Below are 11979 nucleotides of genomic sequence, written 5' to 3' on the forward strand. Positions count from 1 at the left end.
GTTAAGCATTTGGCTGCTAACAAAAAGGTCGGCAGTTCAGATCCACCAGCCACTCCTTGGAAATCCTATGGAGCAGTTCTACTCTGCTCTATAGGGTCACTAAAAGTCGGAATCAACTCGATGCCAAAGAGGGTTTTTTTGGCTTTATTGTGTGACCTATGACAAAATGTGGATAGCTATCAAGAGCCCTGGTGGTGCAGTGGTTAAGAGCCCGGCTGCTAACCAAAAGGTCGGCAGTTCAAATCCACCAAACGTTCCTTGGAAACCCTCTGGGGCAGTTCTATTCTGTCCTATAGGGTCACTATGAGTCGGAATCGATGGCAACAGGTTTGATTATTTTGGTTTTATTGGGATCTAGTTCAAAGAAGCCCTGATGGCACAGTGATTAAGCACTTGGCTGCTGAGAGGTCTGCGGTTCCAACCCACCAGCCTCTCCAAGGGAGAAACACACAGCAATTTGCTTCCATAAAGGTTACAGCCTTGGAAATCCTATGGGGTAGTTCTGCTCTGTCCTAAAGGGTCAGTTTGAGTCAGAATCAACTCATTTTTTTGATGGTCGTAAGGATTAAATGAGAAGCCGGTTAGAGTTTAACATTGGATTAACCCAGAGTGGATAATCCATTCTTTCAGTGGAGGCCCCCTCCCCACCTGTCTAGGCATTTCCCACCCATCTCAGGCAAAGGGGAATCCCTGGGTGGTGCTAACTGTTAAAGCACTAGGCTGCTAACAAAAAAGGTTGGAGGCACCTTAGAAGGAGCCCTGGTGGCCTAGTGGTAAAGAGTTTGGCTGCTAACCAAAAGGTTTGACAGTTTGAATCCACCTTAGAAGAAAAGCCTGGTGATCTACTTCCAAAAAAGCAGCCGTTGAAAACCTTACAGAGCACAGTTCTACTCTGACACACATGGGGTCCCTATGAGTTTGAGTTGATGGGCTGAAAAAAGACACAACTGGCTTTTTCGGGCAAAGGGGAGGGGGCTAGGCTTTGGGATGACTCTGGCATAACCTCCAGGCAAAATTAGGCGGCCAGTTTTTCCCTCTTGTTTCCGGGAACTCAGGATGTGAAGAAGGGTAACAACCCCTCTCAGGATGGGTGGGTGGGACCGCCTCACCTTTAGGGAGGTACTCATAAGATCACATTAATACAGGAGGAAACCACCCAGTTCTTTCCCTGCCCAGCTCTTCCATGGATGCACAGCTATGGGTCCTGGTAAACAATTTTCACTGGTGCAAGATGGAGGTGAACCTGGAGAGGGGGGTGAGGGTGCCTGCCCATTTCTATCTGTCAGCAAGATTGGGAAGAGGCATTACAAGTTGGGAAGTTCATAGCTTCAGTGACTAATGACAAGGAAAAATGCTTACAGTATAATATAGGGGGAATCAAACTCAGAGTTATGTATGGAATGATCGCAATTCTATTAACATCTTCTTTGAGCATCTCATTTGCATGACAGTGGGCACTTTGGTTTGCAAGATGTCCCAGCCCAGCCCTGTAGGCTATTTATGATCTCAGATCCTCTTGTCTGCAGAGGAGCACTTGAGAATACATTTAGATTTTGAGTTAAAGAGGAGATTTGAGCCTTCAAGTGTATAAATTTTATCAAGGCCAGCTTTGCTGGTTCAAAGTGGCGAATTGAAGCTAATGCACCATTTTGTTGGGGTTGAGGTGGGTAAGTCAAGTGCCATAACGACATCAGTCCCGTTGAATTTTCCCACCAGACCTACCCTTCTCTACAATTATGTTAAAGATGATTACATCCACAGGTATAGGGATTAGGATTTCAACACATATTTTGGGAGGATAATTATAGAAATCTTCAGTAAACATTTTATTTCCCCTAAATAAAAGTGAAGGAACCAAGGTGGTGCAGTGGTTAAACACTGGGCTGCTAACCAAAAGTTCAGCAGTTTCAACCCATCAGCCCTTGCACAGGAGAAAGATGTGGCACTCTGCGTCTGTAAAGATTTCAGCCTTGGAAACCCTATGAGGTGTTCTACTCTGTCCTGTAGGATCCCTATGAGTAGGAATGGACTTGAGGGCAAAGGGTTTTATTTTGGGTTTTAAATAAAAGGGCTGTGTCATATTTTCATACCACAACTCAGGAATCCCAAGGGTTTCACTGAACTCCTTCCCAATCCCTTCCCTTCATAGGTTCACCCAGGACTGGAAGAGAGATTGGGGGAGAGGGAAGAAGGGAGCTCTTCCCCACCTCTGATCCCATCAGAGCAATTTTGCTTTTATCTGAAACATCGCGGGCTAGACGGTTTGTAAGGATTACTATAATCTAAACATTCTGTGCTTCTACATTACCTATAAACAATGGAGATGATTTTGTCTGAACTGAGCACTAAGATTTGATCAGAACAAAAGTTCCCACAGAAATACAGAGGACGGTACCATAAGTGCCTGGGAGAGAGGAGGGCGCTTTGACAGGTGCCAGGTGAAAGGGGTTAGTGGGTACCACAGTGCCTGGATTTGAAAGGGCTACACTAGAAGCTTCTGGAAAGAAATGGATTTTTGCCAAATTTACCATAAAGGGAGGGACTCTGTGACTTGTGCAGTGACCCAAAATTGAAACAAACCCACTTAATGAAATACGATGTTAATGAGACGATATATTTGCCCCACCATCTTGCTGCCCATTGCCATTTTCCTGTGAGTCACATTCACGGTTTCTACCCTCTGGACATTGGAAAGAATGAGCTAACAGCAGTTAAAATGACAAGACTTTGTGCCCTCTCTCAGGGATTATAAAGCATCTAGCAAGGGAAGGAAAGGATCTCAATTTACTGGGTTTTTAAGGATGAAGATCTTGTATTGTTTAGGTTAACTGGAAGCTGTTCCCAGCATGCACACCTGGGCATCTGCTCAGGGTAAACGTGGACACAACCCAGAGATAAACAGGCCCCTCCTGCACCCTCTGTACTTCTGTGATGGGATAGGGCCAAAGGAGAAACCACATAGTATGTGTGGGAAGGCACTGGGTGATGCGGGGTTTGTGTGGGAATGTGATGGCTTCTATCAGGGGACTCTTGAGTGCCTTCCTTCCTGAGATGAACAGTTCTGGTGCTGGTAGAACTGTTGCTCCATAGGGTTTTCAATGGCTGATTTTTTGGACATAGATCACCAGAACTTCTGAGACCATGGGGACTCGAAGAAGCTCCAGTGACTGCAAAAGTTCATATGGTTTTGTTCAGGTGTTATTTTTGGAGCCACTTCTGCAGGCTTTTATGATGCAGTCCATTTGATGCCCCCTTTTCGCAGTAGCTGTGGCCAGGCTCCGGGCCCACTGACCCTCAGGGGAGGGTACCAGAGCGAGCAGGCCCAGAATGCAGCTGCCTGCTCTCCAGGCCCGGCTTTGGCAGTTGGGAGCCAAGCAGGCACCCTTTGCCACCCCTGCTCCTTTCTTGCTTCAGGGACTGGCAGCTTCTTCTGCTGGGGAATTTGGGATGAGCAGGCAAGGCCAGGACTTTCCCCATCAGAATGAATCCCTTGGTTTTCCCAGGCCTGGTGACTCAGAGGCTGGGGCACTGAGCCGAGGAAGACAAGAGAGGGCTCCTGGGGGCCTTCTCATTTGGGTACAACCATCTCCTAGATTGTTGTTGTTAGCTGTTGTCATAGCGACCCCATGTGTCCCAGTAGAACTGTCCCATAGGGTTGTCTAAGACGTAATCTTTATGTGAGCAGATCACTAGGTCTTTTCTTCCGTGGAGACTCTGGGTGGGTTCAAATGACCAGCCTTTTGGTTAGCAGTCGAGTGCTTAACCAGTGCACCATCAGGGCTCCTTGTCTAAAGATTATAGCCAAGAAAGCCCTATGTAACTCATGGGGTCACCATGAGTTAGGGGCCAACTGGCCAGCAGCTAACAATGGACCTAATTCAGCCCAATGACATGCTTTGTTTGGCCTGCCCAGTATTTTTTTTTTTTTTTTTTTTCTTTTTAATGGTACATTTCAGATAAAAATCTGGATATCTGGTTTCTCCAGAAAATTCCAAAGATCTGGCGGCAGCAGATCTGGTCTTCTCATGCAACATGTGAACCTGAGCAGCCACTGGCCCTGGACGGGGCATCCCCTCTCTGGTTTAACACAGACCTCTCTACCTGCCTCACCTCCATCATGTGTGGTCCCTAACTGGAGCCTGTGGGTGTCTGAGGGTGATTCCTGATATACTCTGAGGCTCTTTATCTGTTTTCCCATCTACTAATCAGAACTGATGGTGAGCTGGTGCTCCAAAAGTCCTCAGCACCACTTAAAGCTTGTTTCCCTACACTGTGGTGTGCCCTGTTGCCTGCCCTCCCACCCCACCACAGGCAGGGAAGGCAAAGCCTCTATCAAATCAAAACAAGTTGCAGATAAGTTAACTCTGACTCATGGTGACTTCATTGTGTCAGAATAGAACTGTGCTCTGCAGAGTTTTCAATGGCTGATTTTTTAGGGAGTAGACTGCCACGCCTTTCCTCTGAGGCACTTTTGTTTAGCAGCCAGGTTCATTAACCATCACAGGCTGCTGCTGTTAGTTGTCGTTGAGTCGGCTCTGACTCATAGTGACCTTATGGATGATAGAACTAAATGTCGTCTGGTTCTGCCTCATCTTCATGATCACTGACATGTTTGAGTCCATTGTTGTGGCTATTGTGTCAATCCATCTCATTGAGGGTCTCCCTCATTTTCCCTCACCTTCTGCTTTACCGAACATGATGTCCTTTTCTAGTGACTGGCTCAGGTTGCTGGATTTCCAGAAAGATCTTTTGAGGAGGAAAAAGTGTGACAAGACATTGTTTATGGACATCTAAAAGTCTTCCTCTGTGAGTTGGTAAGGAGTAGGTGGGTGTGGGAAGCATTTCAGGAGGAAGAGAAGGAGCTGTGCCATCTAGCACAGACTACATCACCGTGTAAACTAACTTCCCACCAGTGCCCGAATCGGTACGTTACAGTGTATTGCTTTTGAGTGTGAATGTGTGGGATAGTAGGTACCCAAAGGGGTGCAGTTGGTGTTTATAAAAAGGTTATTTTAAATATATTATACGTTTCAGCAGCTTGTCAGGTAAACAATTAATATATTCCTGACAAACATAAGTGTAATTCCAATCTGCCAGTGCACAAATACTGATCAGTGTAGACAGATGGACTTGTCCTCTGTTCTGCATAGCAAGGTATGTGTGTGTGTGTGTGTGTGTACGTGTATATCATTACGTTGATATGGTCCAGATTTATCATTTCAACAGCATACATTTATGTAACTGTTTACAGTTACCAAGCTGTTTCTTTACTAAATTTTCATCATTTGTGAGTTAAGTAAGGCAGGTCTGAATATTGCCCGCATTTAACAGGTAAGCACTTAGGTGGCTTATCTAAGCTAATAAGTGACAGAACTGAATAGCTAGGTGGATTAAATCTTTCAATTTGTTTTTAATTCTAAAGTGGTCACACACACAAAAGCACATAATTCAAGCAATACTGACATGTTAAAATGGGCAATATATTTGTACCCTTTGTCTCACCCTCAAATTACCCCAGTTAAGGTTGGTCATACTTTCTAATCTATCCATTTAAAACCTACAGCTATTCTGTGATCTTTCATAGTACCCCACTGACTTACAGTTAGCCTGGTGTAAGGATTTATTACATGTTTATGAAAGAAGAGTAAATAAATTGTTTAGCCTATGTTGCAGCATTATAGATGAATGTGGAAAAGATGGTGAAGATGCTGAGTTTGAAGTTGTTAGACACATACTGAAAAGGTTGTTAATTGTTTGCCACCATGAGCATGACCATTGGGAGGACCATTAGCTACACTAGGAGCTGTGACAAAGTAGGAGGATCACACTGCCAGCATGGACTTGTGAGAAAATACACACCCACTTTTTTTTGCCATAGCTCTGCGAACATTGGGTCTTATAAATTTTATTGTTTATGGTACAAGCCTTGGTGGTGCTAACCGAAAAGACCTGGCAATCTGCTCCCATAAAGATCACAGGCAAGAAAGCTATGGGGCAATTCCACTCTGTCACATGGGGTTGCTATGAGTCAGAATGGACTTGATGGCATCCAACACCATCGTTAATGGTAGTTTAAAAGAAGGGTTGCATCGCACATGGTGGAAATATGAGATGCCCTAGAGGACTATTGGAGATATTTCTGTGCAGATCAGCTGCTTGGGAATCATTCACATCTCTTCCTTTGTCATGTCTTTCCAGGCCTGGTGGACCCAGACTCAGCAGAGAACAGAAGGGAGATTCAGGCCTCCTGAATGGCTTTCAGAATTGAGTCCAGAACAGTGAGTCCCTCCTTAATTTTAAATTATTATTTTATTTAGTATTATTATTAATATTCCTGGGTGTTGCAAATGGTTTGTGCTTGGCTGCTAAATGAAAGGTTGATGGTTCGAACCTACCCACGGAGCCAAGGAAGAAAGGCCTGGTGACTGCAACCATAAAGATTACAGCCAAGAGAACTCTATGGACCAGTTCTACTCTGGTCTACACTACACTTGGGGTTGCCGTGAGTCAGAGTCGACTTGATGGCAATGGATTTGGTTCTTATTAACTTTAAGGAATGTGATCAAACGTTATATACGCAATCTAATACCTGATCTCGTACTTTAAATCTTCATAGTTAAAAGAGTCAAGTGAAAAGCAAACTATTTCAGCCATTAAGGATGAACAAGAGTTCCTGAATGTGGTTTTCCTTTTAAAAAGGCCAGCCGGCAGGGTAGTAGCTGATAGCGGAGATGGTGCACAGGGTCCTCCCTCCCCTGGTTCATATTCTCTGGCCACACTAACCTTCCTTCTGCTTCCAACACTCATTCCCACCCCAGGGCCTTTGCTCCTGCCATCCCCTCTGCCTGGGACATAAGCTTTCCACTCCCAGATTTACTCATGGACACTCTTCTTTATCGTTCAGATCTCAAGAGCATCTCTCTGCCCCTAGCTATTGTCACCCTGTTTTATTTCCTTCATAGCACTTCAGCCATTCTGAAATGATGTATTTTTTAATAACCTGTCTCCTCCTCTAGAGAGTACAAGGTCCTGAGAGTAGGAGTAGAAGTTTTCTCGACTGCTCTACCCCAACACCCAGAACATTGCTTGGCACACAGTTGGGGCCCCAAAAATTTGTTAAATGAAGAAATAAAGGGATAAATTAGCGCTCAACTACTAGCCAAAAAGTTATCAGTTCAGACCCACCCAGAGGCTCCCTAGAATTCTGTAGATTTGAGGCCAGGTCAGATATACTGGAAGAAGTGGTCTAATTTAGTGGCGGCCTAGATGAGTGGTTGGAAGAGGAATAAAATGTAGCAGCGAAGACTCCAAACGTAGAAGGTATAGCATGACACCCACACTTCCTCTACCCTCCACAACTCCCCAGTGGTTCTCCCCATCATGGCAGTTTCCCAGATCATGCCAACTGGACTTCACTTGATCTTCTAGGCATGTGCCTCCTATTGGTGGTGGTTTCTTTAAGCTCTTTTTCTACCCACAGACAATGGCTCCTTGGCCTGAGTTGGAAAGTGTCCATCCACACCCCACTGAAGGGGCCACTAGTCAGCAGTCTGCCACACCTGCAAAAGGCGAAGAGACCAATAAAAGTGAGTAGTGTTCATTCAGCCGAGGACTGGCCTACTGTGAGGACCTGAGGGGACTCAGGTCTGACTCCTATCTTGTTGCTTGTTTGGGCAGATGCCTTTGGAAGCCCTGTGACTGAAATGGATCTGTCTTCGTTCGTCACTGTACCACTCAATGAAGAGCCTACAAAGGGGGAAGACACCTGGGACCTGCCTGTACTTCAGGACACGGGGATCACATGGTCAGGTAAAAATCAGGCCAACTCATTCCACCTGAGGCGAGGTGGGAGGGGTACTGCCAATCACAAGTATTGGCACCAGTGGTTCACTCTTGTGTGTCACCCTCCCCTTTTAACTGTTCTCATGTCTGAGATGAAGGGTCCTGGACAGGGATGCCACCTGGCTGTCACTGAGGTTTACAGTTAAAGCACAACATGTTGTTGGAAGCGTTTGTTCCTACAGCAAAATTGTCATGCAACAAACGTGCCAGGTACTAGGTTATAATCAAGACAGACACTGTCTGGCTCTTCATTGCATGCCAACCATGTACTGGCTACTATCAGAGGTGCTATGAGCACAGCTGTGAACAGATGAGGTCCCTGAACTCACAGAGCTCCTTGGAAGGCCCCTCACCTAAACGTGGGCATCAGGGGAGGCTTCTGGCAGAGTAAACAATGTGTCCTGCCTCCATCATGGACACAAGCCTCAGGGACACCTCATCCACATGCCTATGCCTTACAAGGCGTATGAACCTGCAGTAGCTCCTGACACCTATGTGAGGATGCTGGCACCTATGGAGGCATGGTGGAAAGACACAATTGACAAGTGAATGTGCAGTCAGAATAGCTGGGGTGCAAGTAATGCTGCATTTCTTTTCCAGGTGCAGGGTGTAAGGTCTGTTTGTGGAGCTGGCAGGGAAGGGAGGTTGAAGTTAGGGAGGGGAAGTGGGCTGGGAGAGAGAGCTGGGAGGCAGGGCAGCTTCAATAGGAGGGCTCTCACCTCTCCCACTTTCAGCTCCTAATCCAGAAGAGGAGAAGTAAGTGTTAAAACAAGCCAGAAGATACTGAGACAAGACCTACAGATAGAATATGGAAGGATGCTGAGGGAGGGAGGAGGAGGTGAACGGAGGAAATAGCAGTCAAGGACGGAGCATCCCAGGGAGGGACCAGGGCCCAAAGGCCCTCTGTTATTGCTATCATGAAGCCTCACTCTAGAAAATACTCTGCCATTATCCCTAATCCAGCACTTAGCGGGTGGCAAGTGCCCTTACCTGCCTCAATCAGCAACAGTGTGGTTCAGCTGGGTCTGGAGCCTGGTTTGCCTGTTTGTGTCCCAGACTGAACACCTCTTTCCAAATGCAAATCCTTTAGAGCCACTTCGCCACGGTGTTCGCTAAATGGACTACAGTGGTGACTGCTTTGAAAACTGCAGCAATGGATGCATTGGATCTGTTGGCCTTCCTATACCCAAGAGCTCACTGCCACACCTGACTGGTTCTGTCCACGGGTGGGAGGTGGGCTGTTCTGAGCTCATTGCCAAACTTCAGTGTTTCAGACACTAAAATTCACCTTCATGCTTTTTTTTTTTTTTTTATCCCCAGAGAGAGACACCAAAGGGAAGATTCTATGTGTATTCCAAGGGATTGGGAAATTCATTTTCCTTCTGGGATTTCTCTACTTGTTCGTGTGCTCCTTGGATGTCCTCAGCAGTGCTTTCCAGCTGGTTGGAGGTATGGATGGATGAGGGAGGTGTCTAACTGAATTGAGTTCAGACAGAACAACTCATCAAGTCCCCTCAAAGTGCAGGATCCTGGAATATTTTTGGAATAGAAGCCACTTCAGAGTTCATCTTGCGAAGTCTATGCCCCCCATTTTACAGAAGAGGAAACTGAGTTCCTTAAAGGGGCCATGACTTGCCAAGGTAGCTTAGGCAGGAGCTAGGGCTGGAACCAACGCCAGTCCGATGACTTCTCAGCCCTGACAGCCCCATGTCTGTCCTCAAGCCCCAGGCAGGAAGCTGTTTGACATGAGGACTTTCTTTTTGAGGGGTCCATGCTGTCTTTGGGCCTCCTCTTCTGAGGGATTGTAGGATAATGGCCACAGCTGGGCCTTTGCTGGGAGAAGGACAAAGTTTTTCAGTCTAGGGGAATCTGCTCCCATGGCAGTTGTCTAAACATCTTCTAGTACTGACATGGCCAGGTGATGTGAGGGGACCTGGAGGTAAAGTCTCCATGTATGTGGTAACCTTTGTGCCCTCAATGGCACTTTGATAACCTACTGGTTGCAGGCATTTTCAAAGGCAGTTTTTTCCTCCTCAGATCCCTTCCCATTTACAGAGTAGACACCTAAGGCTCAGAGAGCAGTACTTATTCCCTAGGTTCACAGAGGAATTAAAACTCAGTTCCAAGAGACACCAAATACCAAGGTTTTTGTACTTCTTGGTGCTGCTCTTCTTTGTGACCTAAAAGAATTGGGGAAGGGAGTGCTTGTAGGGGAGCATGAGAAGGGTAGCCACCACCCCTGCTCCTTTGCAGCATCAGCAATGGTCATCACTCTGTCCTGCAGTAACCTGTGTAATCTCAGGGAAGTCCCATTACCTCTCTATGCCTCAGTTTTCTTTATAAAATCAGAAGAATGGAGTTAATGGTCTTGTTCTTGTTGTTAGGTGTCGTCCAGTCATTCCTCATAGCAACCCTCTGTACAACAGAAAGAAACAGTGCCTTTTCTTGCGCCATCCTCACAGTCCATGCTATGTTTGAGCCCATTGTTGTAGCCACTGTGTCAGTCCATCTCTTAGAGGGTCTTCCTCTTTTTCGCTGAGCTTCTTTACCAAGCATGATGTCCTTCTCTAGGAACTGGTCTCTCCTGATAACATGTCCAATGTATGTGAAAGGAAGTCTCACCATCCTTGCTTCTAAGGAGAATTCTGGCTAAACTTCTTCTAAGATAGATCAGTTCATTCTGACAGTTCATGGTATATTTAATATTCTTATCCAACACTACAATTCAAGTGCATCAATTCTTCCATCTTCCTTATTGTCCAGTTTTTGCATGTTTGTGAAAATACCATGGCTTGGGTCAGACGCACCGTAGCCCTCAATGTGACATTTTTGGTTGTTTTTTTTTTTTTAACACTTTAAAGGGATCTTTTGCTGCAGACTTGCCCAACGCAATGTCATTTGATTTCTTGTCTGCTGCTTCCATGGGTGTTGATTGTGGATCCAAGTAAAATGAAATCCTTCACAACTTCAGTGTTGTCTCCTCCGTTTATCATGATGTTGCTTATTTGCCCAGTTGTGAGGATTTTTGTATTTTTTATGTTGAGGTGTAACTCATACTGAAGGCTGTAGTCTTTGATCTTCATCAGGAAGTGCTTCAAGTCCTCTTCACTTTCAGCAAGCAAGATTGTGTCATCTAAGTATCGCAGGTCTTTCTCCAATCCTAATACCATGTTCTTCATATAATCCAGCTTCTCGGATTATTTGCTCAGCATACAGATTGAATAAGTATACTGAAAGGATACAACCTTGACGCATACCTCTTCTGTTTTTAAACTACGCAGTATCCCCTTGTTCTGTTCGAACAACTGCCTCTTGATCTGTGCAGGTTCTGCATGAGCACAATTAAGTGTTGTGGAATTCCCATTCTTTGCAATGTTATCCATAATTTGTTATGATCCACACAGTCAAATGCCTTTGCATAGTCAATAAACACAGGTAAACATATTTCCAGTATTCTCTGCTTTCAGCCAAGATCCATCTGACATCAGCAATGACATCCCTAGTTCCACATCCACTTTTGAATCCATCTAGAATTTCTGGCAGTTCCTTGTCAATGTACTGCTGCAACCATTTTTGAATGATCTTCAGCAAAATTTTACTTGCCTGTGATATTAATGAAATTGTTCAATAATTTCTACATTCCATTGGATCACCTTTCTTTGGAATGGGCACAAATATGATTCTCTTACTACAGTCGGTTGGCCAGGTAGCTGTCTTCCATATTACTTGGCGTAGGCAAGTGAGCACCTCCAGTGCTGGGTCCATTTGTTGAAATATCTCAATTGGTATTCTGTCAATTTCTGGAGCCTTGTTTTTTGCCAGTGCCTTCAGTGCAGCTTGGACTTCTTGATCATATGCTACCTCCTTAAATGGTTTAAAGTCAACCAATTCTTTTTGATATAGTGACCATGTGTTCCTTCCATCTTCTTTTTTTTTTCCTTTTTTTTTTTTTCAATTGTACTTCAGGTGAAGGTTTACAGAACAAATAGTTTCTCATGAAACAGTAGTACACGTATTGTTTTATGACATTGGTTAACAACATGTCAACCCTCTCCCTTCTCGACCTTTTTTTTTTTTTTTTTTGGTGAAAATATACATAGCCAAAGATACACCATTTCAAAAATTTCTACATGCACA

At 45.1% G+C, this 11979-nt stretch overlaps 1 protein-coding gene across 1 annotated transcript in view; it reads left to right on the top strand.

Annotated features, from left to right (window-relative positions):
* Window positions 1-6210: 6210 nt before the first annotated feature.
* LOC101360318 (sodium-dependent phosphate transport protein 2B-like) overlaps window positions 6211-11979 on the top strand; it is a 17895-nt gene continuing 12126 nt past the window's right edge. Inside the window, exons 1-4 of the mRNA XM_004375129.2 lie at window positions 6211-6278; window positions 7481-7586; window positions 7678-7809; window positions 9163-9291. Of these exons, the coding sequence (XP_004375186.2) occupies window positions 6252-6278; window positions 7481-7586; window positions 7678-7809; window positions 9163-9291 (394 nt within the window). The 5' untranslated portion in view covers window positions 6211-6251. The remainder of the gene's footprint in view (window positions 6279-7480; window positions 7587-7677; window positions 7810-9162; window positions 9292-11979) is intronic.

This window comes from Trichechus manatus, unplaced genomic scaffold, assembly GCF_000243295.1.
Source record: "Trichechus manatus latirostris isolate Lorelei unplaced genomic scaffold, TriManLat1.0 scaffold00034, whole genome shotgun sequence".
Taxonomy (NCBI): Eukaryota; Metazoa; Chordata; class Mammalia; order Sirenia; family Trichechidae; genus Trichechus; species Trichechus manatus.